At 49.8% G+C, this 24,458-nt stretch overlaps 1 protein-coding gene across 6 annotated transcripts; it reads right to left on the bottom strand.

The window, feature by feature from the left end:
- Window positions 1-1,658: 1,658 nt before the first annotated feature.
- Window positions 1,659-24,034, bottom strand: IFT27 (intraflagellar transport 27). Of its 6 annotated transcripts, none has more exons than XM_043882043.1 (9): window positions 23,603-23,741; window positions 19,365-19,486; window positions 16,503-16,582; window positions 16,091-16,150; window positions 13,055-13,114; window positions 12,900-12,975; window positions 9,261-9,378; window positions 8,239-8,348; window positions 1,659-1,874 (listed from the first exon to the last, which is right to left on the bottom strand). In XM_043882043.1, exons 2-8 carry the CDS (start codon window positions 19,420-19,422, stop codon window positions 8,249-8,251), a joined length of 552 nt encoding a protein of 183 aa, XP_043737978.1. In that variant the 5' UTR covers window positions 19,423-19,486; window positions 23,603-23,741; the 3' UTR covers window positions 1,659-1,874; window positions 8,239-8,248. The 6 variants fall into 6 exon arrangements, with proteins under 6 accessions (XP_043737978.1, XP_043737980.1, XP_043737979.1 ...); XM_043882045.1 differs by having other exon boundaries at window positions 1,659-1,871; XM_043882044.1 differs by lacking the exon at window positions 12,900-12,975 and having other exon boundaries at window positions 9,261-9,454.
- Between the last annotated feature and the right edge of the window lie 424 nt (window positions 24,035-24,458).

The raw sequence follows: 24,458 nt of genomic DNA, 5'->3' as shown, positions 1-24,458 counted from the left end.
CAGCTTCCTCTTCTGGGCAGTGTCCTCTGTCTGGATTTAGGATTCTCCTGGGGGGATCTCCTTTGCTTAGTTCTGGGGGCGGGCGCTGGAGAGGGAGTGGTCCCCATTCACAACACCATCCACTCTCACTGCCTCCTCCTCTAAATGACTCGAGGTTCTAATGTAAACAGGAAAGAACAAGGAGCTGAGGGGCTGGAGTGGCTCCTGGCAGCAGGGCCAGTTCTGCCACCTCTAAGACACCCCTGAGGGAGCTGCCTGGCCCCAGCCTTCTGTGACCTTTAGGAAGTGGGTTTCTTAGCATCTTTGGCCACAGCTGTGGGTCCCAGTAATGAATTTTGGAGCAACTGGAAACGTCCCCTCCAAGTCTCCTTGGTTGTTTACTGTAGATCTTCCCATCCTTGGAACACGGGCCAAGAAACTAACAGCTTGAAATGACCAGTGCCTAGAGAAATGTCTGGCACATTGCAGGCCCCTACCCTCTGAAAGGATGACTTGGTGGGAGAACACCAAGTTGAGTTGTGGCTACAGTGAGCTTGTGTTGAGAGGTAACAGGATGGGGAGGGAGGGGCCCAAGATGGTGGGCACTGTGTCCGACACCCTTCACGTGCTATTCTGAAATGACCTTCAGGGGCAGCCTAGCCATCACTGCCTCCTGCTCCCGGTCAAGCTCAGGCGGACTCAGGAGAAGGCGGCCACTGTGGGCCGGGCTCTGGAGTCCGTGATCCTGACTTCGGTTCCTCATTCGTAAAAGTGGGAAAAAGACTCTGCATTGTGAATATTAAATTAGCTAGTATGTATAACATGCTCAGCTCATGTAGAGACATGGCAGGTCATAAACAGGAATGAGAGTAATTTCCATTCTCATCTCTATCCCTGGGACTGACCCAGGTCTGTTTATCCACAAAGCCACTGCTTGGACATCTCCACTCCCACCCAGTGGGGGACTGGAGGAGGGCTATGACCCTCTGGGGCGCTGGAGCAGAAAGAAGCCGAGACTCCGGGGTGAGGGTTGACAGTTGGAGGTGGGCTGCGATGCCAGATCTCAGCCCGTGGCCCTGATGTAAGAGGCACTGAGGAATTTCTGTGGGTCTTTAATCAGGGGAGTGAAATGATGAAAGTGGTGTTTTAGGAAGATTAATCTGGCAGCAGAGACAGGATGGAAAACAGTCAAGCTCAGTGCAAAGAATTAAGACTGCTGCCCGGCTCGCTGAGAGGCGGGGTCATTAAAGGAAAGTGGCCTGTTCTTGGCTCCCTGGGTGCTCAGGGTTCCTGGCAGCTGGGAGGGGGCTGGGTCTTTATCAAGGAGAGGCACCCAGGGCGGCCGGCAGAGGGCACTATTTTGCCAGGGACAGTAGTCATCACCAGGGAGCTCTGGCATCTGGAAAGCAAGCAGACAGACAGCAAAGCTGAGTCTGTTAGAACGAGGAGAGGGTCATCAGCCTGCTGGCCAGGCAGCAACTTCCAAGCTGAGCATTTCGACTGTGGCAAATTGTGGGTGGGCTCTTGTTGGGGGGTGTCCTCCGGGGAAGGCAGGATGCCCACTGTCCCAAGGGCCAGCTGCCACCACTGGAGGCTCCAGGGCTACTCTGGGAGCAGTGGCCAAAGTGTAAAATGGCTCCAGGGCTGCCCCGGCCAAGAACAGAATGAGCTGCTGCTTCTCCATTTTCTCATTTTATTTAAAGCTGTCACGATAGACCGGAAGTGCCAGGCAGCTCCATCTTCTCCCATGTTCTGAGGAAACAGAGCCCACGGCTGGGCTCCATGGTGGGGAACGGTCACACCAGCGCCTGGAAAACCTCCAGCTTCTCCCGATACAGGTGGTGAAACTGCCTGGCCAGGTAGTGGAAGGGGGCGTCGTAGTTTTCCGCCTCCTTCTGGAGAGACAAGGTGAAGAAGGGTGGGCTGGCTTTAGGATCGCCGCAGACAGCTGGCATTCCCCATTCCTCCCTCCTGTCGGGTCCTCCGACCTCCGATCAACCTCTTCTTCCCAGCACTCGGGGTTGCTACTACCGCTCCGTCCGTTTTACAAGAAGGCAACTGAGACGCAGAGATTAACATCAGTTGCCGAAAGCTACACTCTCGCCCGTGATGGAGCTGGGTCTGAACCTAGACCTGTTCCCACAGAGCCTGTACTTTTAGCCACTTGCACTGTGTGACAGGACATCAAAATGAGACTCGTTCTTGCTTAGTTTTGCCTGAGGTCCCAGAGGTCAAAGCAAAACAACAGACGGCAGGCTCTGGAGGGAGGACTCTGGAGGGAGGACCAGGCCGGATGGAGGCGGGGGCGGGGTGTGCTGTGGTATTCCCCCAGGATGGATGTGGGCGCTTCTCTTCTCCCTCACCCTGAGGTCAGTGGGAGGGTCCCAAGAGAAGCCTACAGCCCAGGGGCTTAGGAAGGCGCTGGACCCAGGCTTGGGAAGCACTGAGGTGAGGGTGGGGCTGGCTGTTTGGATGGCTGAGCAGGACAGGAAAGAACACAGACGGCCTGCACTACCTCCTCCTGGGGTTGCAGCCTTGCTTCCCTGGACCAGCAGAGGGCCCTGCAGGGGCCCAGTGTGAAGCGGTCCTAAAGGGACCCCGCGGGGACAGCCCCCAGGAGGGTGATGGGTTCCAACACCAATGGATGGCCCAGAACCGAGGTTGCAGGAAGGCTGAGCAGGTGACACCTGTGAGGCGGAAGCTGCAGGTGAGAAGCCCCCTATGGGGGTAGGGAGGGCATCTCAGACACCTGGCAAGTCCAGAGGGGCCAGAACAGGTCCGGCAAAGCAGGCTGGAGGGGAAGCACAGGTGGAGAAACACAGACGAAGGAGCCCAGTCCTGCTTCCCACAGCAGGCTCGGGGTGGAGCTGACTTTAAATCAAGAATTTTGACAGTCACTCAGGACTGGCCATTTTTATAACTGAAACAATGAATAATTTTGTGACTAAAGGTGCCCAAAGGATTTTTTATTATCTGAGAGATTAAAGTTCTAGAACTTGCCCTAGATTTTCTCTATCCCGTGGGAAGAACTGGCCCTATAGGGTGAGCATGACAAGCTCTGGGGGAAAGAAAATGATACTCTCTCCACTTAGCTATCGTTTGTCACTCTCTATGTGCGTGCCCATGGGTATTTAAAAAATTTTTTTTAAAGAAATAAGTTGGCAGAAGAAAGCACCCACTACTTTTAAGACAGTAGCTCAAACTATGAATGCACAAGTACTTGTTTTCAGACAATCCTTGCCTGCTGGCAAAAGTGCAGCCTTGAGAAGAGACAATGAAATAGACCCACTAAAATGGAAGGATTTCCAAACCAAAGGATGTAACGAGGTCATCAAGCTCAGTGCCTCTGTTTTAGACAGTGGTCTGGGGTCCCAGGCATGCAGTGACCAAGCTGGCTTAGGCAGAGCCCAGCCTAGAATTCAGAGGCCCCAAGTATGAGAAGAGCAGCCTTTCCACTCTGCCAGACAGGGTGACAGAAACAAGTATGTGAAACCAGATCCTGCAGAGAAAGTTACTGGACTTTCCAGGAAGGCAAGTCCCAAGGCAGAGGAGGCAAGTCACCAACAGGAGAACCAGAGGTGTCAGTGTGGAGAGGGGGCTGAGCAATGAGAGGACAGCTAGCGGCCCAGACAAGTGTCTGTACTAAGTTCGCAACTACCAGGGACCGGAAGGCTGTCACTCCCCAGTAAGACATAAGAGGAATAACTCAGTTGTATCTGCAAGGGGCTTCGGGTTGTACAGAGTGTAACATCCTAGGCAACGTCAAACAGCAAAACATTACCTCGGTTGAAAGTGTAGTTAAGTGTTGAATGGGAAGAGAATGAGGCCGGCAAAGCACACGCTTGAGGATTTCTAAATGAACCTGAAAGCTCTTAAAAGCTAGATCTTAGGGAAAACGCAACATAAAAAGTAGGGAATTCAATGGAGACAAGCCTCTTTATACACATGGAGTGCTCCTGAAGTAGCAGATGTAAACGGAACCATTTTCCAAATGCACTAGGAGGGCTTGCCAATGACAGGAGTCCTTTTGTTAGATGACAAATCATAGTCTCGTGGACATCTATGGACACCTGTAGAGTAGGTCTGCTTTGCATGAAGAATCCTTAGAGCAGGGTCAGACTAGTGCTTAATCTGACCTAGAATTCTCCCCCTAGAGACTCCCAAAGTGGGCTCGGTGGGAGGCCAGAGCCCCTTCTAGAAGGTTATCGAGCTGGGCAGGGCTGTGTTCTAGTTCTGGTTCTACTGCTTGTTAACTGGGTGACCAGGGAAAGCTTCACAGTCTTTCTGAGTCTGTCACCAGTGAGATAAAGAGAGCAGTAGGACTGTAGGAAGCCTAAACAGACAATGCGTGCAGAACACCTGGCACACAGAAGGTGCTCAACAAACATCAGTTCCCTTCCTCTCTTCTTTCTGCAAGAGAAGCCACCCCTATGGATCTTTCTTGAACTTGCTTTTATTTAGTATTGTCCAACTTCTTTGAGCAGTAAACAATGCATTACAAATTTTTAACTTCTGCTTAAAGAAATGCTTTAAATTTTTTTGGTGTGAAAATGCCAAATATTGAGGGGTGTCAGGAAGTCAAAGAGGAACCAGAAAGGACCCCAAATAGCCAAATCAACCCTGAGAAAGAACAAAGATGGAGGCATCATAGTTCCTGTTCAAACCATACTGCAAAGCTACAGTAATCAAAACAATATGATACTAACATTAAAAACAGATACAAAGAGCAATGGAACAGAACTGAGAGCCTGGATATAACCATATAGAGATATGGTCATCTAATATTTGACAGAGGAGTCAAGAATACTCAAAGGGGAAAAGACAGTCCCTTCAGTAAACAGTGCTGGGAAAACCAGATATTCACATGCAAAAGGATGAAACTAGAACCCTAACTGACACCACTCACAGAAATTAACTAAAAGTGAATTAAAGACATGAACTTAAGACATGAAATCATAAAATTCCTAGAAGAAAACATTGGGGAAGAGATCCTTGACACTGGCTTTGGCAATGATTTTATGAATATGACACCAAAAGCATAAGCAACAAAGGCACAAATCAGTAAGTGGGACTACAGCAAACTAACAAGCATTTGCACAGCCAAGGAAACCATCAGCAAAATGAAAAGGCAACCTGTAGAATGAAAGAACATATTTGCAAGCCACACATCAAATAAAGGGTTAACATCCAAAACACATAAGGAATTTGTACAACTCAATAGCAAAAACATAAATACTATGATGAAAAAAATGGGCAAAGGATCAATAACAGATATTTTTCCAAAGAAGGTATTCAAAGGACCAACAAGTATACGAAAAAGCACTCAACATTATTAACCATCGGGGAAATGCAAGTTAACCATATTATGTCACCTCACACCCGTGAAGATGGCCATCATCAAAAAGACAAGAGATAACAAGTGTTGGTGATGATGTGGAGAAATGGGAAGCCGTGTGCACTGCTGGTGGGTATGAAAACTGGTGCAGCCAGTGTGGAAAACAGGATGGAGGTTCCTCAAAAATTAAAAATAGAGTAGCCGTATGATTCAGCAATCCCACCTCTGCGTCTGTAACCAAGGAAATGAAATCACTATCTTGGAGAGATTTCTTCATCCATGACAACAGTCACGACATAGAAACCACATTAAGTGTACACTGATGAGTGGATAAAGGCAATGTGGTCCACACACAGAGGAATACTATTCAGCCACAAAAAGGACATTCTGCCATTTGTGACAACGTGGATGAATCCTGAGGGTATTATGCTAAGTGAGATAAGCCAGACAAGAAAGACAAATATTGCTATGTTGTCACTCATAAGTGGAATGTAAGAAAAGACACACTCAGACACACAGCAGATTGGTGGTTGCCCAGGGCAGTGAGGGTGGAGGCAGGAGAAAGGGGTGAAGGTGGTCAAAGGGTACAAAACCTCCAGTTTTAAAATGAGTATGTTGTGAAGATGGAATTATAAAGAAAAAAGAAAATCAAACAGCAGTAACTAACACAACATTTTAAAGCAAATACACTCCAATAAAACAAAACAAAATAAAACAAATGGCCAGGTAAGACAACTGTGGCTGCACTTAGTGAGAAGAGAGGAGGAGATGGGCTTCGCTGTCTCAAACGGCATTTGGTTGTATTTCCTTTTTAATTACAGCTTTCTTAACCGAGCTGCTGGTGGTGCTTCTGTTGGCATCAGCTCAGGGGGGACTAGTTAGCCTGCAGAGTTAATATCAAGTGCTGAAATGCAGCCTCCCCAGACATCATTTATACCCGCCCATTTCAATCGTGTAGAGGCAAACACCTGACCAGAGTTTAAATGTCCAGCCCAGTGGCCTCTGGTGATGAAAGTTGGGAGTGAAGGTTAATTTCTGAGTTCTATCAAGAATTCCAGAGAACGTGGGATATTGGGGTGAGGAGGCAATTTCATGAATGTGAATGGAGGAGGAGGGAAAATCAAATATTGTTTGCTGTGGGTGGAAGAGTTACTGCTTTGCTCAAAGGTGTGCTGCGTACAACATGGGCAACCCTCTATACAATAAAAGCTCACTAACTGGAACTTCATTAATGTAGCATTTGTGATTATTGGACCAGAGGCAAGACTGACATTCACCTCTGTACAATCTAGGAATACAATGATTTAGATAATAGTATAAATGAGATTACTGGGGGGAATATTTATACTTAAAAAAAGCTAACATTGACAGAGCGTTTACTATGCCCCAGATTTTGTGCTAAGTGTTTTTATATTCACCATCTGACTCAATTCTCATATTTATTACTCAATGAGGAATATATTTTTTCATCCCTATTTAATAGGTCAGGAACCTGAGGCACAAACAGGTTAAATAACGCTCGCGGGGCCCACAGAGAGGGCTGCTATTTACCATCAGAGGACAGAGCACCCGGCTTTACTTGCTACACTTTCCCTAAGGAAAGCATGCTGCTTTGGGGGTGTTTAAGAAGTTCACATCCAGGGACTTCCATGGTGACCCAGTGGCTAAGACTCTACCTTGCAATGCAGGGGATGCAGGTTCGACCCCTGGTTGGGGATCTAAGATCCCATATGCCATGGGGCAACTAAACCTGCACCCTGCAACTACTGAGCCTGCATGCCGCAACTAGAAGAGTCTATGTACAATGGAAGATCCTACATGACAATGCAACAAAGACCCCCATGTGCCGCAACTAAGACCTGATGTAGCTAAATAAAAAAAACAGTTCACCTCAATATAGGAATTGAACAGCAGCGTCTGTCGAGTTTTGTAGATGCAACAAGAGTGCCTGTCACTTAGGTGGAGTTTGAGCAGAAAACGACCTCAGGGCTATTTATTAAGTAGCCCACTGACTCTCTTTGAGAACCAAAGAATCAGGGCCAGAGGCCATAGGGCCGGGAGTGAGGTCCAAGTGACCACCAGGGATGTTTCAGGCTGTGCCAGGCGTGGCGAGTCTCTCCAGCAGCCCCAGGAAGGGGTTGGCCCCTGGCCCCTACTGGCTCTGAAGTGGATGTTTCTGGGTGGCTCCTGCGGGGGGCAGTGTTCACTTGATTCCCTGCCATCATCGCACAAGCGTGCATCCACCTGGTGAAGCCTGGGTCACATGCCTGCATCCCGGCTGCAGGGAGGCTGGGAACTCAACTCCCCACACAGGAGGGGCTTCACGTGACACTGTGAACACGCCAAAATCATGATATCATGTACTGAAAGTGCTGGGAACAAACCACTCTGTCCCACTTCCTGAGGGCTCCTGTGGCCTGGAGTCACTCTGAGGCTGCAGCAAGGTGGCGACTGGGAGCAGTGAGGGGAACCAGAAGTCGGGGGTCCCAGTCCTGGCCCAGGCCTTTATGAGGCACATGACCTTGGGCCAGTCATGTCACCCCATCAGGAAGAGGGAAGTGTGGGCCAGCTCCTAGATCAGGGGACTGATTCTAAGGGCCTATAAAATAATGTGCCAACAACGCCATAACCGTGCCTCCTGCAGACGTCCAACAGCACTGTGACTGAACACCACACGTTGGTATTCCTTACTAACTGGGATCCAGCTTTTCCCAGGGCTGGCTGGCTGATCTGCTTCATTGTAACACACGAGTGACTCTTGCTATATTGAGATGAGATCTCAGGCGAAGGATGTAACATCAGCTCCAAATCAGGCTCCGCGTATGGTGGGGTAACAACTCAATGCATGCAAGGTCACGTGAAAAAACAGCTTCCAGCCAAGGCCCTGCTGCAGACTGGGCTATGGCGCAGGCGGCGGTACTTACCACAGATGTTTCAAAACATTCCAGGCCTTGGCCCAGTGCCCACGCCTGGGCCTGGGCCACATCCACCACTCGCCTGCCAGCCAGGTCTGTCTTGTTCCCCACCAGCACACCTACTCGAAAGAGACAATCAGAGCATTGCATTATAACCGTGGCCGTCTGGGAGGACAGCTGGAGAGAAAAAAACAGCAAGCAGCCTACTTTTGAGGGGTGTGAAACGTCATCTGAGAGAGGCTGCCTGACCCCAGGTGGTGAGCACCAACAGACTCTGCGCTGGGCCCCAGGGGTCAAAGCAGAGTGGGTGGCAGGCCCTTCCACCTGCAGTTTTTGTTCAGCCCCTTTTCTAGACGTTGAAGGTACCTGCCTGCCTTGTCTCTTTAAGGCTCCAAGTGCCGTGAAGGCGAGGACCAAACCGATGTGAGCATTTGCGATCATTCTGAGCGCATGGACCAAACCTTCAAAATGGTCATTAATACTAATATGAGGGCTGGGCTCGGAGTCAGGGATGCAGAGGTAATTTAGTTCTGTTGCCAGCTGTATCCACTGCAGCTAATTTTTGAGCCTGGCTCTGGGGATCGCTTTCCCTGGTCTCTAATGAGGAGAATTTGTTGATCTCACATAGGGATGAGAAATAAACTGATGGAGAGCATTCAGAAGTGACAACGGGCCTTGCATGTTTCCTGGTGGCCCACATACAGGAGAAAATGAGGGATGTTTCCCTGGGGTGAGCCTTCCAGAAACAACTCGCATTCATATCCCAACACCTTTCCCCTTAGTATCTTTGAGTTGCCCCACAACCCTGCCAGATGGGCATCACCGGGTCCATTTTACAGACTCAGAGGCATGGCGACGCACCGAGGTTGCCAGGGCTCTGAAGGGGCAGAGCCAGGGTACAGTCCCAGTTGCCACACTCAAAGCCCAGAGCATCTTGTTTTTGCACCCACAGATACCTCTGCAGTGACCTGTGCCCTTGAACTCGAAGGACAGAGGAGCTGCTGGAAACCCTGGATGCCTACAGCTCTTACCTGGGAGGGTGGTTCCTGGAATCTGCGACCGAGCCTTCTCCAGCCACTTGCTGCAGTTGGTGAAGGACTGCTCGTTGGTCACGTCGTAGACAAGACACAAGACATTGGGACTCTCCCACTAGGCAAGGGAGACAGGATGCGAACATGTCACTGACGGCGAAAGTGACTTCTAGGCGGGGAGGCGATGCGGCCTTCTAAGGGAAGGGACACGTGGGTGGAGGGAAATGAAAAATCCTAAAGGGAAGATGAGTCAGAAAACTGAGCCACACCCATGGACGAAAATGATTCACCCACAGGAATGAATGGGAAGGCCTAGGCATAGTGACCATGATGGCGAGAGCGCGAGTCCATGCCAGGCTCTCTGCTGGGCATTTTCTGTGCGTCACTGTGAAACCTCCCAAGTCTGCAGGGCTGGTTTGAAGATCCCTACCGTGTAGCTGAAGGTACTGAGTTCACAGTGGGTAACTGACTTGCCCAGGTCACACGGGATTCAAACACCAGGGTGGAGCTGATGCCTTTCTCTACCCAGAAACGCTTTGTCTGCCCCGGTTCCATGAACTCATTCTGCTGCTTGTTCTCATTGAGAGCCCACTCTTATGCAAGTTGATATGCTCTTCTGCTCTGCAGGCCTGAAAACGCATCCTTCTTTTTCATTAGCTAGTCACTGGAAGCTGGTTTGCTTACATCTTCTTAATAAGGGTCGGCTTTTTAAAATGCAAAGGGTACGTTCTGCTTCTCCAGCAGTGTGTCAGCCCTAATCCAAACCAGAGCGGCCACTGGACAGGGTTCATGGTCCCAATTAAGAACCAAGGCTAAGCTCTCAGGAGCCAGCACCTTCAGGGGCTGTGCAGAGTCCTGGGCCAGCCTGCTGCCTGGCACAGGCTGTGGGGCTGCATTGATACTAGTCTTGGTCTCTGGGGACCCCCATTCTGCACAATTAGAGCCTGGTTTATTTCTAGGGTGTTATCACCTCCCAGGGTGTGAGGCAGAAGCCTTTTCCTTTTAGCTGTCCTTGGAAGGTCAGCCTGGAATTGGCTCTGCAGGCCTCCAGGATGGGAGGAACTTAGACTAAATTGATGATGCCCTTACACCTTCACTCCACAGACTAACTCAAGAACTCTAGCTGAAGCCACACTGACCACCTCTGTGCACATGCAGGAGAGACCTTCTTCCTCCAGGCCTCAGTGAGCACACCCAGAATGGGCAACAGGCGGCCCTGACTTCCCCAGACACATCATCCCCTTTGCTGGGCAGCCCCGGCCATTATGTAGGCACGTGGTAAAACAGGAAGAACTGATGCAGGAGGCCAGCCCTGTGTGAAATTACCATCACTAGATCTATTTCTTTCAGACAAAACAAGAAAAAAAAAGGAGGGGGGCAGCAAACAATTTCTATTAAAATGTAGCTGTTCTTGGAAAGGCAGGGGCTCTGGAGATCTTGAACTTTCTAATTAGCTCACTGGCCCAGATTACCTTGGAAGGTACAGCAAACTGCATCCTAAGAAAAGGCTGGGCTGGCTGGAGGAGCCTGGGCAGCAGCGGTGGGTCCCAGAGCAAACCTAGATGGGGCAGGCTTGCAAATATGGGCACAATAAAGGACAGAAATGGTATGGACCTAACAGAAGCAGAAGATATTAAGAAGAGGTGGCAAGAATACACAGAAGAACCATACAAAAAAGATCTTCACAAACTAGATAATCACGATGGTGTGATCACCAACCTAGAGCCAGACATCCTGGAATGCAAAGTCAAGTGGGCCTTAGGAAGCATCACTATGAACAAAGCTAGTGGAGGTGATGGAGTTCCAGTTGAGCTATTTCAAATCCTAAAAGATGATGCTGTGAAAGTGCTGCACTCAATATGCCAGCAAATTTGGAAAACTCAGCAGTGGCCACAGGATTGGAAAAGGTCAGTTTTCATTCCAGTCCCAAAGAAAGGCAATGCCAAAGAATGCTCAAACTACCGCACAATTGCACTCATCTCACATGCTAGTCAAGTAATGCTCAAAATTCTCCAAGCCAGGCTTCAACAGTTGATGAACCATGAACTTCCAGATGTTCAAGCTGGATTTAGAAAAGGCAGAGGAACCAGAGATCAAATTGCCAACATCCACTGGATCAATAAAAAGGAAGAGAGTTCCAGAAAAACATCTACTTCTGCTTTATTGACTATGCCAAAGCCTTTGACTGTGTGGATCACAACAAACTGTGGAAAATCCTTAAAGAGATGGGAATAGCAGACCACCTGACCTGCCTCCTGAGAAATCTGTATGAAGGTCAGGATGCAACAGTTAGAACTGGACATGGAACAACAGACTGGTTCCAAATAGGGAAAGGAGTACGTCAAGGCTGTATATTGTCACCCTGCTTATTTAACTTCTATGCAGAGTACATCATGAAAAACGCTGGTCTGGAAGAAGCACAAGCTGGAATCAAGATTGTCAGGAGAAATATCAATAACCTCAGATACACAGATGACACCACCCTTATGGCAGAAAGTGAAGAAAAACTAAAGAGCCTCTTAATGAAAGTGAAACAGGAGAGGGAAAAAAAGTTGGCTTAAGACTCAACACTCAGAAAATGAAGATCATGGCATCTGTTCCCATCACTTCATGGCAAATAGGGAAACAATGGAAACAGTTACAGACTTTATTTTTTTTGGACTCTAAAATCACTGCAGATGGTGACCACAGCCATGAAATTAAAAGACGCTTAAAAAGCAGAGACATTACTTTGCCAACAAAGTTCTGTCTAGTCAAAGCTATGATTTTTCCAGTGGTTGTGTGTGGATGTGAGAGTTGGACTACAAAGAAAGCTGAGTGCTGAAGAATTGATGCTTTTGAACTGTGGTGTTGGAGAAGACTGTTGAGAGTCCCTTGGACTGCAAGGAGATCCAACCAGTCAATCCTAAAAGAAATCATTCCTGAATATTCATTGGAAGGACTGATGCTGAAGCTGAAACTCCCAATACTTTGGCCACCTGATGCGAAGAACTGACTCATTGGAAAAGACCCTGATGCTGGGAAAGATTGAAGGTGGGAGGAGAAGAGGACGACAGAGGATGAGATGGCTGGATGGCATCACCGACTCAATGGACATGAGTTTGAGTAAACTCTGGGAGTTGGTGATGGACAGGGAGGCCTGGCGTGCTGCAGTCCATGGGGTTGCAGAGTCCGACACGACTGAGTGACTGAACTGAACTGAACTGGGTGAGCCACACTCTGGGACCTCGAGGGCACCCCCTAGTGGGGAAGGAAATCTTTGCTCCAGACCTAGGAAGTGGCATGCGTGCTAAGCTGCTTCAGTCGTGTCTGACTCTGTGACCCCATGGACTGTATCCTGCCAGGCTCCTCTGTCCATGGGATTCTCCAGGCAAGAACACCATAGTGGGTTGCTGTGCCCTCCTCCAGAGGATCTTCCCCAGCCAGGGATCAAACCTGCGTCTCTTAGGTCTCCTGCACTGGCAGGCAGGCTCTTTACCACTAGTGCAGGAGGAGGACTGAAAAAAACATCCCTAGGAGGGGGTTGCCTAAGAGAAGAGAGTCACCAGAGTCGGGGACTACTCTGGCACATTGGGAGCCCAGCTAGCCCAGAGCTGGGGGGAGGGGCAATCACAAATCACATGCAAAAGCTGCTCCTACCTGTCAAGGGGCCACAAGCCCCAAGGCTGGGAGGAATGTCCTTAAAGAATGCTGCCATGGTCACCCCTCCTGGAGACTGGAGTACAGTGGGCATTGTTAAGGGGCAAACCTTTGGAGGGAGGCGGAGGTTAGAAAAAAGACTGAATGCTACTTGCCAGTTTATCCAACATTTCAGAAAACAGCTCTTTGCCGGCCGAGTCAAAAATGAAGAGTTCCTGGAATCAGAAAGGCAGGTCTCAGAAAGCTGAGAAAACCCCAGGCTGCACACCCAGGTAGGACTCCCGCTCACCCTCAGGGTGATCCAGATGTGCACACGTGCACATACATTTATCTCTTGCCCTAGGCAGGCAGACGAGGATGGGAAGAGGAACGAACTCAGGTACAACTGCTTCCCACCCCAAGCAGCCCCTTCTGGGTGGCGTCTCACCTCTTCTAACCCTGAGTGCAAAAATACCAGGAACAAGCTGACTCCCCACCTGGCAGAACAGAATGCTAAACAGGCTGACAAGTGCTCTGGTTTCCAAAAGGTCATTCTGCACTTTGTTAACCAAATTGATTTTCAAATCTTGAAAAACGATCCTGTTTAAAGGAGGTCACGGAGGAGGCCTGGGGAAGGCATTTAAAGTAGGACAGTCTGTCAGGGTTCTGGACAGCCGAGGCTTGATGCTGGCAGAGGGCTCAGGATGACCCTTCCTGCCCATGTCTCAACCTTCGCTGGCCCAGGTGAGAGCCCCTCCCTGTCGCTTCTATTCCAGGAAGTCTCCCCCAGTGCCCTGTAATCTCCCACTGGCTCTGGTGACCAGCACACGCTGTCTGAAGGTCAGCAGCATCCTCTGCTTTGCACACTGGCGATGGCTGTGTTCATCTAATCCCTTCTCACTGCATCCCGGGTACTTAAAATTGCTTTTTGCTCATGGACTGCTTTGACAATCTGGCAATTCTTAAACCTTCTCTCCAGGAAAGTACATGCAAACACTATTGTTTGGTTGCTAAGTCGTGTCTGACTCTTCTGTGACCCCATGGACTGTAGCCCGCCAGGCTCCTCTGTCCACGGGATTCCCCAGGCAAGAATACTGGAGGGGGTTGCCATTTCCTTCTCCAGGGGATCTTTCTGACCCAGGAATCTCCTGCATTGGCAGGCTGATTCTTTACCACTGAGCCACGAGGGACGCCCACAGGCAAACGTGACAGCTTGGAATTCAATTTCAAGGGTTGAGCTTTTCCACAGAGAGATGCGGGTTAGGAACCTTGGTACTCAGCAAGTTCTGAGGGTGAGGTCCAGAGTCCAGTCTTCCTCACTTCCTCTTCTTTTTCTCTATAGATTTTATTAATTGAATATAGACTTCTATCTATTTATTAATAACATAATATATGGCAGCCCAAGTCACCAAATACTGTTACAAAATATCCCCTCACTTTTGCTAACTGAAAATCAGGATATCGCTTTATTCTTTTCTTCAAATCATTACAAAACTATGGTGTGGTAGAGACAGTCGTATAGTTAGGTCCCGGTTGTTGTTAACTCAATGGACATGAGTTTGAACAAACTCCGGGAGATAGTGAAGGACAGGGAAGCCTGGCATGCTGCAGTCCACGGGGTTGCAAAGAGTCAGACAGGACTGAGTGACTGAACAACAAGTAACTGTTTCAGGAGGGAACCTGACCATGGCAATGTCACAGCTGAAATATGTACACCTGAGTTCCTAGCCTTCTTTTCTTTTGGCAATTGTTGGCCTCACCTCCTCTTCTTCGTCCCTTCCCTACAGGGCCTCCCATGTTCCCCTCATTCTGTTCCGAAATGCTCAGACAAGTCTAGACCAAGTCCTGGCACTATTAGGTAGCCAGTCAGATGTGAGCAGGTCCTGCTCCATCCTGGACAGGATCCTCTTTCCTTCGCACCCCCCTGGACACTGGTGATCAGAGTATGCCCAGAGACCCTTCCTCTCCTAGTCCTTGACCACCTCTCCTAGTCAAGGACCTCTGCTAACTTTCCAGCCTTATCAAAATCAAGCAAGATAAAACCTCCAGCACAGGTTGGCACAGGCACACCAAGACCTAAATGGTGACTCAAAGTAACCAGAGGTTCATTACGCTGTATTGGTGATAAATTAGCCCTGCACTTTCTGCCCGCCCCCTGTCCCACCCCCCCACCCCCCGGCCCCTGCTGTGGGTTACACTTGGGTGCTTATGGGTAAGCCGCCTGTGCACAAGGAGAAAAATTCTAGAACCTAAAGCTGTCAATCAACTTGTCAGTCAGACGATGCAGGGCATAGCGAGGGACCACCACTCTAAAGACCCCAACCACACCCCACTGCGGGGCTGCTTCTGATTTCCAAACAACCTGTTCTTTCTCAAGAGGATACTCTTGTTTTGCTTAATAAACTGTTGCTACTTAAAACTGTTCTATGCCAAAGACAAATATCATATGATATTGCTTAAATGTGGAATATAAAAAATGGGTACAAATGAACTTATCCTCAAAACAGAAATCAAGTTACAGACATAGAAAACAAACTTATGGCTACCAGGAGGCAAACAGGGATACAGATAAATTGGAAGATTGGAATTGACACATATACACCACTATATATAAAATAGATAACTAATAAGGACCTACTGTATAGCACAGAGAACTCTACTCAATAGTCTGTAATGGCCCATTGGGAAAATAATCTGAAAGTGTATATATAACATACACACACACACACGGGGGCTTCCCTGGTGGCTCAGATGGTAAAGAATCTGCCTGCAATGCAGGAGATGTGGGTTTGATCCCTGGGTTAGGAAGATCCCTTGGAGAAGGGCATGGCAATCCACTCCAGTATTCTTGCCTGAAAAATTCCAAGGACAGAGGGGCCTGGAGGGCTACAGTCCATGGGGTCGCAAAGACTTGGACACAACTGAGCAACTAGTGACAGATATATATATATATATATCCACAGATACATCTGATTCACTTTGTTGTATACCTGAAACTAACACAACTTCACCAACTACATCCGACTAAAGAAATAATAGCTGCCCTATGTCTCTCGACTGAAGTCTTTCCCCCAGAAGGCGAGAGCTAGGAAATCGCTGTTCCCCAGGGACAGTGCTGCCTGTCTCCCGGGGAGGAGGACAGTGGCCATGGAGTCCTCAGGCAGAGCTGGGGCAGCACCGAGCTCCCTCGGGGGAGCAAGGGGACCACTCACCACACTGTCCCCCGTGTCAGGGACTGGCACTGTCTTCACCACCAGATCCACCCCTGTCGTCTGTGGAGGAAAAGGAAGAAGACATACGTCAGGGGGCCCCCAGGGGTGTGTTGTCAGGAAAAGCATCCCACCCTGGGAGGCGTGTCCCCGGCTCCGGTGTCTGTTCTGGGCTCACTTCTTGTGCAGAAGTCAGAGGACCTAGTCTCGTCCAACCCCCAGCCCACGAGCGGGCTCTTTGTGGTGACCAGCTGACCACAGGCAAGTCTGCTCCATACGGCTCCGCACCCTGTGGCTTGCGGCCATTCGTCAGGTCTCTGAGGGCCTCTTAAGGACAATGGGAAAGTCACTCCCTTAGGGTTATCTGATCACTTCTCTTTCGGCCTCTGCCAGGCCTACGACATCCACATCTCACCAGGGTGTAGTTCTTCTGGAAATGGGCCCCGTTGCTGCGGAAGAGCTGCACCAGGGCGGTCTTGCCCACGGTGGGGTCTCCTGTGAGGTAAGAGTAGAAGAAAAACACTGCTTTCACGCTAATCTGACTCAATCTGTTTCTCCCACTCCAGAAACAGTCTAGAAACTGAAAAACTTCAATGAGTTCTCAGAGAAAACGTGCCTGATTCTCATGGGAAATTGCCCTGGGGTTGCTGGCAGGGCAATGGGTCCATGAGACCCATTTTCCAAGCCAGCCTCATTTCTTCCGGACTAATCCTTTCATCTACAAAAACTGACCCAGAAGGTAACAGAGTGGAAAGAGGGCTTCTGAGCACTGGAAACAGAACCGACTCTTTCAATGAAACACACCTGATGGGGAAAACCTGTTCCTTACAAACTTGAACTTACTTTGAAGTCTTGAAGGTAAAAAGCTTCTCAGGTGGCGCTAGTGGTAAAGAACCCACCTGCCAATGCAGGAGATATAAGAGACATGGGTTCAATCCCTGGGTCAGGAAGATTCCCTGGAGGAGGGCATGGCGACCCTCTCCAGTTTTCTTGCCTGGAGAATCCCATGGACAGAGGAGCCTGGTGGGCTACAGTCCAAAGGGTCACAAAGAGTTGGACACAACTGAAGTGACTTAACACACTTGAAGGCAAGGACGTATGACCAGGCACAGACTTATGGGTTCAGGTGACTAACTGAACCACTTTGAGCTTAGAGCACTCATCCTTAGAATCCTGGATAATTACCGGGGGGCAGAGGGGGTGACAGTTAGGTGGGACCATATTTATGACAAACAAAGAGTCAGGGACTACATGTGCCACCTGAAACCCATTTCCAAAGGACATTTTCCACCTCCACCTCCTGGTACCCATTTGCAACCACTGTGGACCCATCTTCCCAGGGCCTCTCCTCCAAGTCTACTGGCAACAGCCACTGGTTCCTCTAAGTCTGTCTTATACCTTCTGGGTCCATCTCCTCAGCTTCTTTTGTCAGTGGACAGCCCCATAAATTGGTACCTCCAAACTAAAAGTTCATGTCACATTTTCAAGTCTGAGACCTGGACCTTTCACAAGGCAGCAGGGGCAATTTGTTCTGGAGTTCCTCCCGGGCCCCCAGGGGTGCTGGAGACTCTCAGGGCTCATCCTTCATTCCCCTGCGCCCTCCCAACATTCCCACCGGCGGCTCTGTGTGGCCTCCTTTGATACCACGCTGTTTTCATTTGCAAGATCTTTTCCACCTTGAGCTTCACACTGACTCTCCCTCCATCACCCAGCACCTTGGCGGAACACCTGTCTCCTGCTTTCTCACCCCTCTGATCCCTCAGCAAAATCGCCATCCTTCTTAGTTGCATCCTTTGATGTCATCTCCTCACCTTAACCCACATCATGGGTGGCTCAGCGCTCCTTTTACTTGACTCCTTGATAGCCTGCTGCTCTGTTAACGTTTCAGTTTTGACTTTTGTCACCTCATGTGAGACAGTTACTTGACTACTCGTGACACTTCATTTCACGTTGACTTCTCTGGGTCTGAATGAGCTAGTCAGGTCTTGCTTTTCTATCTGCTACCACTTCTTTGAAGGGAACCAACAAGGGTTGAGCCTCCATTATGGACCCATTCATACAGTCTCATTCACTCCTTCCCAGGCCCCTTACTTGACAGATGAACATACTGAAACTCAGAGAGCTAAGTAATCTGCCTAGGATTCCAGTAGCACACTCTTTCCGCCAGTCCACCCCTCTTCTAGAGCTCAGGGACTCTTCTGGCCCATTTCTAAACTGCCCCTGCGGGTCCTCATCCCTGCAGCCTCTCAGGGGATGACTGTATCCACCCTCCTGACTTCAATTTTGCTTCTGCATCCAGTTGGAAATTGGCTCCTCCCGCTTGTGAAATTCCCCACAGATTTGTTCTGGTTAATTTCATATATCTTGCTTCTGACTGTCAGTCAGAGTTCCCCATACTTCTGGAAAACCTCCGTTGTCGGCTAAGGAAGGATCTGAGCATGCGCAGGAAGGGGAGCCAGCCAATAAACACGTTTGCAGAGCAACAAGATGACAAGTGCAAATTCAAATAGTGCAAGCTGAGAACCAAGGTGTCTGAGGGCGCGGGGAGGAGAGAAGTTGATGAGGGCTTTCGTCAGCAGGGAGGACTTCCCTGGAAGAGGCTGAGCCCAGGGGTCATGGCGGGGACAGGGGACAACGGGTGCACTGCTTGATGGAGAGGGTGCCATCTGCAAGGTCACCTGTGACCTCATAATTGCCAAGTTCAGTGGTTTTCCCCAAGTCCTCATGCTCTTCAACATCTCTGAAAGATGTCAGCTTGAAGGAACACCCCCTCCTTCCGCGGCCCTCTGGCCTTGGTGACCTTGCACTGGCTTGGTCCTCCCACTGCTCCTCCCCCTCTCCGCCATGTGGACCTTCTTGTGCATCCATCCTTAGCCCCCATCCACTCTGTCCCACTTATTCTTGCTACCTTTGCTGTCACCTCACGTGCCACAATCCATCTCCCAAGCTCTGCATTTCCAACAACCTGTGGGTGTCTCCACTGTAATGCAGGGCCTTCACCCAATCTCAAGTGTGTCCACAGCCACGCTGGGGCCAGAGCAGTCCTGCCCACCTGTCTCACTTGTTCTGGTCACCATTCACTCTCACTGTCCCCAGACTTCACCCACAGTCACCTCTGAAGTCTCCACCTCCTTCCTCCCACGCCCAGGCGGCCGTCTCTTTATTCCTTACATCCTTCACTGGGTCTCCAGCCCGAATTTCCTTTGTTGTCAGGGCTGACACTGCCCTAAGTTACCTTGAACGTCAACTGGGTCTCCTGTCTCAGCCCCAAACTCACCCGTCCGTGCTCTGCCTTGTGATGCTGGGGCTGGGGCTCCGCACACACATTTCTCCATCTCCCAGGGGCTTCCTGTCAGGCTCCGCCAAGTGTGAGTTCAAGAACTCTTCCAATGTGGAAGGCTGGTGGGGGGGAGGAAGAGGGACTTGCTCCTTCTCCGTTGCTTGCAGTTTCTCTTAGCAGTCTCCTAGCGATGGCCTTCACCCCAGCAGCAGAGGTCGGCTGCTGCCTCCAATTGTGTTGTTTGTGGTTCTGCACTTTTGGGCCAGCCTGAGTACACCCCGTCAGAGACACTAGCATTGGTGGGTAGGGTCCCCTTCTCAGAGATCTGCAGCTCAATTCCGAGGGCCCTTCTGAGCTTCGGGGTTCTGATACCCAGCCATCTTCCCTCTGTTCCTGCAGCCCTGGGGTGAGGCTCCTTCCTGCAGTTCCTCTCTGTGCCGCCTCACTGTTCCCATTTGTCTTCCCAGCCCTCCAGCACATGTTTAGTGAACATCCCATGCTAAATCCTCACTATCTAGATACTGAGCGTAGTTTCAGCTTTTTGCCTGGACCCTACCTCATGTAGCACTCAGTAACAGAAGTGATCTTAAGACACAGCGCCTCGGGATGGTCTGGAATTGGTTTAGTGGTGTCTCGCCCTAAACACTGGGCCTGAGCTCCCGGCTAGTGGGCAATGGGTCTTAGTGATCTGTGGCAAGGGCTGCCATCACACACTGGGTACCACTCCGGCTGGGCAGTGTCCCCTCCCTGGAAATCTGGATCCTAGCTCGAGGGTGGGGGAGGTTCTTCTTCAAGCTTCTGACAACCCTGATCTCTACCTACTCCTTCAGTGTCACGACAATGTTGTCTCCTGGGTTTTTTAGTTCTCTGACACCCGGTGAACCAATTTCATACATTAAAACCTCTCTGCTGAAATGCCTAATGTATCTTCTGTTTTCTTGACTAGGTCTGGACTGCAAAAACTTCCCAGTTGGCCCTATTTCATTTTTGTTTTTTCTTGCTGTTGTTCTTTCACCCTGAGCTCAGCATCGACAGACAGACCTTCATAAAACAGTGGTGCTGTTTTATGTGTGATGTGCTCACAGAGCCTGTCCAAGGAGGCTTTCCACTGTGTACCCTTCTCCACCTTCCAACCCTGTCTCCGACTATCCCTTACACAAGATCTGGGCTCTACCCTCCTATTCTCTTGCTCCCTGAAAATTCCTTGAAGAAAACCTCCTTCCAGGTCTCCCTAATACAAATCTTAATCCTGCTCAATTCTCTGCCAGGCAACGCTAAAAGAATGTCCTTCTGATGACCAGCCTCTGAAGGTCATCTCTCGCTCCTCTGTCTTTACCTGCCTGGCTACTATGGCTCACTGCTGGTGGCGTGAGACTCGTCAGAGCAACCTTCCAGGGAGGCACGATTATCACCCCCATGTCTGTCAAGAGGCACGAAGTACATGGTATTCAGGGCACAGATTCCAGCCCCAAGGCTTATGAGCTGTGTGACCTTGGTTTGGTAATCTCTCTGGGCCTCAGTTGCTACATCTCCAAAATGGGGAATAACAATATCCATCTCAGAGAATCGTTATGAGGATTTAAGGAGTTAACATGTACAGTGCCTGACATATATTAAGTAATATTTAAGTGATCTGGAAGCACATAAAATACAGATAAATGTTAAGGGTTGTTTTCTCTCTTCGTCTGAACCAGGACAATTAGCAGCCGCACCTTGAGGTATTCCTCTGGGAGCTAGCACACAAAGGGTGTTCGATTTGAGTTTGCTGCGTTGTAAGCGTTTGTGTGCAATCCAGGGCTTCCTTCAGTGAGGGAGTGGGCTGGGTTCATCCTGGGATTCCCAGTGCACCTTGTGTGGTGACTTACACATAATAGGTGCTCAGTAAATATGAGGACTGAACGAGCACTTGAACTGAGTTATCAGGACCTTTGGTAGCTAGTTATGTGAGGGAACAGAGGCAGCTTGACCCCATGTAAACAGCTGGTCAGTGCGGGAGGAGGTGTGTGTGGGGGGGGTGGGTGAAGTGGAGAACGAGAATTTGGTGGGTGGTGGAGATGGGCTGGGCATCATGATCCACTGCACTGAGGTCTCTTGGTCCCTGGAAACTTCCAAGATGAGATAGATTTCCTTAAGGCCTCAAAAGGAGGCTACAGATTGAGGGCTAGGTTGGAGTTCAGGAATGACTTGTAAGGCCATGGACGAAACCAGGTGAAACTAGTATCTGAGGGTGTGAGTATAAAGGACAAGGAGTCTAGAATCAAGGCCTGAGACGGTAGCCTGTGGGGCTAACAACAAGCCCCGGAAATCAGATCACCTGGGTCTAGATACCAGCTCAGCCAAATCCAGCTGTGTGACCCCGGGCAAATGCCCCAACCTCTCTGGGCCTCAGAGAGGCCCCATCTGTAGAGGAGAATGACGATAATCCTGACCCCACAGAGCTGTTGAGATGACCCATGCTGAGGGTACAGCACAGCGCAGGCACAAAAATGATGCTCAGTAAGTTAGCTTCGTGATGGAAGTTGATTTAAAAAAAATAGGAGAAAGAACAGTCAGAGAGAGAAGCCCATTAAAAAAAATCTAACTTCAGAGAAAAACGTCTCCACTTTATCCATGAGGAGACTGAGGCTCAGAGAAGTGCTTTGTCCAAGAGACACAGCCAATCTGTGGAATTATTTTTGTGGCACAATACTGCCCCCGCTGGTGCTCTGGAAACTAGACACTGCTTTTGAAGACCATTCATTTCTTTTGCTCCAGCATGATCTGAGTGGCTTCGATCAGTCATCTTTCTGTGTGACCCTTTTACTTCCAAACTGGAAAAGTCATTACAAATACCACCCCTTTCAGTCTGAAAGAGAAGATTTAAAAAAAAAAGAATCTCCTTTTCCTCTTACTGCTTCTTTCCTGAATTGGTCAGAAACACCTGGAAAGGTCACAGGTTTCAACAGTAACACAAGTTAAGAATCACGTAGGTGAGCAGATCTGGGGGGTGGGAATCCCGGCTAGGACCTTCCTTCACTAGGGGGTGACCTTGGGCCAGAGACTTCATCTCAGTCCTCAGTGAGGTCAGAACAACTCAGCATCCGACCCAGGGCACCATGCTGTGCGGTGCGGTGCTAAGTTGCTCAGTTGTGTCCGACTCTTTGCGACCCCATGCACTGTAGCCCGCTAGGCTCCTCTGCCCATGGCAATTCTCCAGGCAAGAATACTGGAGTGGGTTGCTATTCCCTTCTCCAGCGGATCTTCCTGACCCAGGGATCGAACCCAGGTCTCCCACATTGCAGGCGGATTCTTTACCATCTGAGTCACCAGGGAAGTCCAAGAATACTGGAGTGGGTAGCCTATCCCTTCTCCAGGGGGACTTCCCAACCCAGGAATTGAACCAGGGTCTCCTGCATTGCAGGCAGATTCTTCACCAGCTGAGCTACCAGGGAAGCCCTACCCCAGGGTGCTACCTACTGTGAAAGGGTTAAATGAAATACATGTGCCTGGCAATGCAGCAAGGACTCAGGAAAGTACATCTGTGCTCTGAGGTCCCAGGTCCATAATCCAGGCAAATGTTACTTCTCATTTCTAAATGAGCAGTAACACCACAAATGTGCATGCCACATATGCATTCATTCTACAAATGTTTATTGAGTACTTCCTATGTTCCAGATGTATGTTCTGGGTGCTTGGGATGTATCAAACAGCAAAACAGATTCCCACTTTTGGGGGATTCATCATTTATGTCCTCAAGATTATGGGGCAGCAACCATAACTTTGGGTCTTAAAGACAACATACATGGTATTTTTGCAAACTCTGGCCAACTGGACATTACTGTCTCCTATCCCTGTTTTCAGAAGAATGGGGTCAAGGAAAAAAATCCCATAAGTAAAGACCACCTAAGTCACTGATGCTAACTTTGGAGTACAGCACATGGTTTAGTTGAAGCATTTATGGTGTGCTTAGCCTTATTTTTTAAAAACCAGTCTGCTCCTCGAGTACAGCTCCAATTGGTGATGGTGGTCTCAGAGTATAACAGGGAGGGAAGGAAACCAGCTGCAGCTACAAGTGTGCTCTGGAAGATAATTATCCCATGCCTAATGGAATTTACTATATCAGTAATTGCATTAACTCGCCTTTGGGAGACAGAAAGGGAAAGAGGGTAGACAATTTACGTGAACAAAAGCTCTCAACAATTTATGAAGTCTCTGAACTCCGGACACTGTATTCGCCCGCAAGTTTTCAGACTCACCTGCCAGGATGCATTTGGCTGCCAGCTTCACCATGGTAACCAACCACCTCCACGGAGCAGACAAGAGAAGAGCGGCTGCTGGAGGCGTTGGTGGCCCTGCCTGGGAAGGGGAGTAGGGAGAACTGGCGCTCAAGGGGCCAGTGGCCGCGGTGAGGACCGGGACAATGGGGCCTGGACCCTTCGGGCAGCCGGAGGGGCGGTATCTGGCGCTAGGGTCGCAGTGGGGCGCGGAGGAGCGCCGGAAGGGGTAAAAGTCTTCAGAAGGCAGCCGGGAAGGTGCCAGGGAGGCGATGCGGCTCCTGAACCCAATCCAGCCGCCGGCAGTGCGGTTCGGGAACAGTGACCCAGAAACCCTCCGGCCCCCCGCCCCCAGTCCCACTGTGGCTGTGATCGCGGGGCAACCACCGCCCGCCTGCCCCGCCTCTTCATTGTCCCCCTCCTTCTCGCTGGCCATCGATTGGCTGACATCAAAAACTCCCACCCCCTAGGGCTCACGGAGACCAGTGAGAGAAGGGGGAAGGGCTAACAGCCTTTTCTCGTCAGATAATTCGTTATCATGACTGCTCTTCAAGTTTATCGCGCTTGACTAATAGTTGCAGAAGATGTCAATCATTTTCCCCTCCCGCCCCCGCACGGCTTGAAAGTTCAGGGAAAAGCAGCTCCAACCTCGTATATCCAGAAGCGGTGATAAAACAAGCTTTCTGATTGGTCAGAGGCTGGCCAGGCCCATCTTCGGGAGGAATGGGGACTCGCCGTATCCTCCTGCCCTCCTGGAAGTGGGTTCGCCCACGAAGGGGGCCGATCGCGAGCGCGGGAGACTGGAGCGGCGCCGGCGCACTGGACGAGGTGCGCTTGC

This window comes from Cervus elaphus, chromosome 22 (assembly GCF_910594005.1).
Source record: "Cervus elaphus chromosome 22, mCerEla1.1, whole genome shotgun sequence".
NCBI lineage: Eukaryota > Metazoa > Chordata > Mammalia > Artiodactyla > Cervidae > Cervus > Cervus elaphus.
Note: the sequence above shows the minus strand (reverse complement) of the source record. Positions and strands in the feature narration are given on the sequence as shown.